At 37.7% G+C, this 6000-nt stretch overlaps 1 protein-coding gene across 1 annotated transcript; it reads left to right on the forward strand.

Annotated features, from left to right (window-relative positions):
* Nucleotides 1-2642: 2642 nt before the first annotated feature.
* On the forward strand, nucleotides 2643-4318 carry LOC121912075. The gene is made up of 2 exons (XM_042434137.1): nucleotides 2643-2753; nucleotides 3551-4318. The coding sequence occupies exons 1-2, from the start codon at nucleotides 2732-2734 to the stop codon at nucleotides 4168-4170; spliced, it is 642 nt and encodes a 213-aa protein (XP_042290071.1). The 5' UTR covers nucleotides 2643-2731; the 3' UTR covers nucleotides 4171-4318.
* The last annotated feature ends 1682 nt before the right edge of the window (nucleotides 4319-6000 follow it).

Consider the following 6000-nt stretch of genomic DNA (forward strand, 5'->3'; position numbering starts at 1 on the left):
ATTACAATAAGTGTTCACGAATAAACTACCTTATGAAGGAGGTCCCCATACCGTTTCTTGAACTCCCAAATCATAGACGACTGAGCTACTACTACTGAGCTAAAAGACAGACCTTGACCTATTTATACACCCATAATGCAGAGACAGCACAGAGTGAAATGTGTAGGAAAGAACTTCAAAGGCGATTCTTGCTTTGCACTTTTCATTTTTCTTTTTGCCTATTTTTAACAACCTAACTTTGTGGAAAGGAGAAAGGTAACAAGAGGTCATGGAGAGTCCCTTGGGAGCACTTTGCATGTGTCAGTAACTCAGTTTTATCTCTGGGGAACACCCCCAGCTCTGGGAGTGATGTCCAAATTAGGAAATGTGCATCATGTAGCAGGTGGATGTGACTCCCCTCGTTGAGACCTGCTGATAGACGTCACAGCGGAGCAGAGGAGAGAGACTGAGATAGCGACATAGCCGACCTATATGCTGGTATTTGACACATTTTCTTTTTCTTCCTGAAAACAAATCATTTTAAAAATATTTGTATGAAACAAATATTCGTAAAAACCCACTATTTGTACTTTGCCGAATAACGTATTTGTATTCAGGCACACCCCTATTTCACAGGCGGACTGCCTACAGTAAAGACAAGAACTATCTCCTGTGTTTAGCCAGATATCTTTAAAAGTTTATCCAAAGCTAATATAAGGCTTCAACCATCCAAATTAGTCAAATAAATTCAATATCTAACTAGCTACTGGCAGAGAATTGGGCACGAAAAATACTGTGGAAGATACCAATTTGATTTGCCCAGTTCAGCCTGCTAAAGCCTCATATTAGCAGTGACTGAACTTAATGGACTGTGGAGTCTGTTCTCAATCTCTTACATTACAATTGTGTCAGCTATGGATATCTTGATGGTCAGTATGGAAACAATTACAGTGACCAATATCTCTTTGAATGTACATAGGCATGTAAAATATTGTTTTTTTCCTTGAGACTGTGTGTTTAAGTCAGCAGCCTTTGTTCAGTGTGTTTGCATTAGCTGCAGCAGTGATGTGTGTTTGCACAGGCGTTGAGCTCATTCAAGTTGTTTCACTAACAAAAGCTGCCGTTTGGAGAAAGTTATCAGAGGTGTTCCAACTCAAAACTCGAGCTAGACAAACACACATAAACACGGCCTATATACAGTACATTGACACACAGCTAAGGAGAAGGTGACAGAGGGACAGGGTAGTCAAATGGAAGATGGATTCAAAGTTGGCCCTAAATAACCCCGCACATGAGCCAATCAGGTTTCAGTTTGTTGGCTGTGATTGGCTCTGACAAATGTTGGATCAACACTCTCTCTCTCTGAGGACAACCCCACATATCCAGGAGATCCTGCTCCATCCAGGGATTAGATATGACATTTAGGAGCCACTCTCCTGTCTTTCCTGTGCAACTAACATTCACACTTCCTGTTTGTAAACTTCAGACACAGAGCAGAGTTTATCATTTGTCTTTTACTTTTAGAGCAGTATTTTTAAAGCCTTTTAAAAGTTTTTCCAGGACATGCGGAGAAGCTAAGGATTGGCATCCAGCAGCAAAAGAGAGAACAGCAATTTCCCACAGTACTTATATTCACTCTGTCCTACAAGGATTATTGTGGTCTTAACTGTTTATTTGGACTGCAGGTACCTCGGTGAGCTCCATCCTCCCTCTCCTTATACACTATAATGGATGAGGTCAGTAGTTGAACATAGGAAAAGGTCAAGACGCACGCAGAGGAGGAGGAGGTTCACATTGTAAGAGTGACAGATGGAAAATAATCGGTTTTTAGAAAGAGAGAAGGAGAGAGACCATGAAGGCGTGTTAATCTGTGTCAGTGCTTTTCTATTCTTAGCTGCGGGTCCCATCGGCCTGCAGAAATATGAGAGACACAGACGTCATGACAAGCCCTGATAAATTTAGAAAGAGGGTCAGAGAACAGTGAAAGAATCCCCAGACCAGGAACTATTCTTTTTTATTCCTTCATTATTTATCTGTTTCATGCCTTATAGTTTTTTTCCCCCCCATCACTATGTATGTCTTGTTTGAACCTCTTTGACCTCATGTTGCAGTCAGTTTAGGTGAACCTGACATTGAAATTGAAATTGAGCTCCTGAAATGATGGAGGCAGAAGTGAGGGCTCCCTCTAGTGCCTGTAATATGCAAATACATTTTCTAAAAAACAAGCAAACAAAAAACACAGCTGCAATAAAGGCTTTGTTCTGCACACCTTCCATTGTATCACAATTAATTTATTTGTGTGTTGTTTATGAAATTGTATATTTTGCTTTGAACCTTGGATTCAATTGATTACTTGTGAGAGGAAACATTTAGAGGATATTGTCAGAACCAACACATAAATTATACTTATAAGTTTATTATACACCCCCCACCACTAAAGAGTAATATGCTATATAAAATACTATATTTTGTCTTTATATAGCAAACACATGTATAAAAAAGAAGAAAAGAAATATAATATAATATAATATAATATAATATAATATAATATAATATAATATAATATAATATAATATAATATAATATAATATAATAATGCTGAGTTCCTGAATGCTGATTATGACGTCATAGAACTAAATGTCATAAATACAGAACATTTCACTCTTGTTCACTCTACTAGTGAGTAAGTTAAGCAGCAACTGTCCTGACGAGATATTAACTGAAACTGAGTCAACGATTTAAAAACAAAGCTATGGAGAAACTTTCCCGACCACGTAAGGCATTTTAGACATTCATTTCCAACCAGTGAGGATAATTGTTTTTTAATGAGAGAAAGAATATTAAAGGGTATCAGGTGGCAAATTTGTTGAATAATGCCATCATTTCTTCTACAGGTACCTTATGTTTTTTCACATTTAATAACCAGGCTGTGAGTGTTTTTGTGGGCCATTTGTTTGATGTAACATGGTTACATTATTTGTTTTATTTTAAATATATATTTGAAAGGCTATATCTTACAAATAATGTCCCTAATTTTGTCCCCCAGATCTGAAATGTAATGTTTTCAAACTGGTGAGAAGTAACTAAGAACATTAACTTAAGTACTTATGTACAATTTTGAGGTACTTGTACTTTATTTGAATATTTCCATTGATAACTTTTTATTTTTGCAGATTCAGATAAATTCAGTTCACATGTCAAACATAAGTATCAATATTCGAATGTAGTTTTATAATAGTATAGTATTATATAATATAAGAATGACAATGGATCATTCTGCTGCAGTGCTTTTACTTTTGATACTGTAGCTTCTTTTGTTGAAATACTTTTACTCAAGTAGATTCTTATATGGAGGACTTGTGATGTACTGAAACTTTTACCAGGGGATCTGAATACTTCTGCCACCACTGCTCAGCTGTAAACTATGTTGAATTAATAACAGTGAACTGGGAGTTAATGTGGGAAACTGGGGTGCTACTACGCACTATACAGTAGCAAAATTAGGAAACGTTTCTCACATTTCGACTATAATTTGCTGTTTTGTTGACATGTGATTTCTTCTGTCTTTCAGCGTGGATGCAAACAGTCACTTGCCTCAATGCTTTAAAAAGTGATGATGACAAATACTCTGCATGCAATCTTACAAAAGTCCTCGGGGAAAGGCTGTACGTTTACTATCCAGCCTCTAACATCTCGGAGCTGGACCGTATCTCCTCCCCACCATCCTCTGCTTTTTCTGAATCTGGACCCTCCAATGCTACACCAGGACCTGCAGGTCTCCACAAGTTGGAGCCAGTCAGCAGGAGTGCTGACTCCTCTCTCCTGGTGAAGGCTCCATGCAGACTGAAGGGTGATGTTGAGGCTCTGATGGACATGAGCCGAAGCACTGAGGTCACAGAAAGCAGCTGGATACTGAGGACTCTGCAGAAGCTAACTTTCAGCTCCAGCTACCTTGATCCCTACACTTATCAAGGCTGTGAGACTGTTGGTCGCAGGTACCTCTATGCTCCCCTATCTGAAATATCTGGATTTGTGGATGAGGGCTTCCCGCCTTGCACCCATGTTCATCCTGATGGACGGGAGCCAGAGGTCAGTACTCTGGAAAGTGAAGGACTGGTTGAGACATCCTGTTGCACTGCAGCTGCAGCCGAGTTGTTGCTTGTAGAAACAGATGAGCCTCCAGTTTTTTAACTGGAGCATCAGTGAAGAAGAAAAATTCACTGCATCCATCTGATGTCCTGAAATAAAACATGGTTTTGAATAAAATGATAAACATAGCTTATTTGAAATTGCCATGTTGACATGTTTTTACACATTCCTATCAAAACACAGCAAAATATCTAAACTTCACCCTCTCCACTTTAGCACAGTTGTGTCTCTCCATTGACCTTTTACTTCATGTATTTGTTAACAAATCAACTGTGAATGTATTTGTTGATCTTTGTGGCTTACACTGATAAATAAAGTTGTATTGAATTGTAACTGAATTGAATTTACACTGGTGATTCACAACCTTTCTGGCTTATAAAACTACATAAAATTAACGAACGCCTACATCAGAACCAACAGAGAATCACGGTTGGATATCGTTTTACAGGGTTCCTTTGTAACGTTTTCAGAGTTTCACTACTGGACTTTTCTTTTGCACATCTTTGCATCAGTTCATGTATAAGGTATAAAACATTGTGTAGCACTGTGGTGTACTTTTTATACATACTGTCAGAATTTCAGTTCTTTTATGATTTTTTTCATTGTATATAATTTTACATAGTGTTCTTGTGTGTTTCCTGCCTTTTAAGCCTGTTTCTTGTGCTGCTCTAACATGTATCTTATCTGATCCTATCTTAGGGCTGAAAAAATCATCTCTTTTCTGTTTTCAAAAGTTCGATTGGTATGCAAGATAATTCACAATGCTCCTCCTCCACCATTGAAGAGCTTTTTTCAGCTCCACTCTGAGCAAAAGAGCAGAACCTCTCTGCACTAAACTCAGACTTACACGTCCCACTGTGGCTGACTGCCTTTGTACAATCTGCTTTTTCATTTATGGCCATCAAACACTGGAATATGCTTCCAGCTGAGCTTAAGACTTGCACAGACTCTCATTCTTTTTCCAAGGTGCAAAAAAAAAAAAAAAAAAAAGGATATTGAGCAACCAGTCATGTCAACATTAATTTCACTGTGATTCAGATTTCAAATTGTAATTATATAGTTGCACTGGATGAATGTGCAGGTATTTATATGTTGATGTGTGTTTTTAGATTTGTCTGTTTATTTGTTGGTGTGATAGAGACTATGTCATGGTGTTGTATGTGAAAGAATGTTTTTAGTATCTGGTGATCGACCTGTCCAGGGACTGCGGATGGAAAATAGCTAATGGCTTAATCTGGCGTAAATCATCTCTTCTCATTCTGAGAGTAATGTTTTTGTGCATGGTCCTTGTTTAATAAAGACTAAAGAAAAAAAACCTACCAAAACTGAAACATGACACAGCATTCTACCCTGACCTTACTATATAAGTAAACAGGATACTTACAGGGGTCTAAACTTGTTCATGTGAGATTTACTTGGTGATATGCATCAGTGGAGCAACAACAGAACACAGACACTGCAGGTTAAATACCTTTTATTTTTTATATTTTTTTATTTTTTTTGCATTTTCTGCTGCTACCACATGGTGGCAGTATAGGCTTTGAGTTTTGTCAATCAGTTTTAATTGAGAGGCAGAACAGAATAATTCAGAGCTACTGGAGAGTAAAGATAATTATTATTTTTCAGTATCTGACCATTTGGCAAATACTACTTTCCCCTGTTGTGCTTTCACTTAATCAATCCTACTTCATCTTCAGAAAAAGTTTTGTGTGTTCTCTTTTGAATTAGGGAGTTTGACCAGACATTTAGACTCACATCTGAGCTTCTTTAGCCACATAAAGCCAATCACTAAATCAGCCTTTTATCATCTCAAACAAATAGCAAGAATAAGAAGTCTGTCTGATGTGCAGACGACATTTAGAGGAACTCATT

This window comes from Thunnus maccoyii, chromosome 14, assembly GCF_910596095.1.
Source record: "Thunnus maccoyii chromosome 14, fThuMac1.1, whole genome shotgun sequence".
In the NCBI taxonomy this organism is placed as follows: domain Eukaryota; kingdom Metazoa; phylum Chordata; class Actinopteri; order Scombriformes; family Scombridae; genus Thunnus; species Thunnus maccoyii.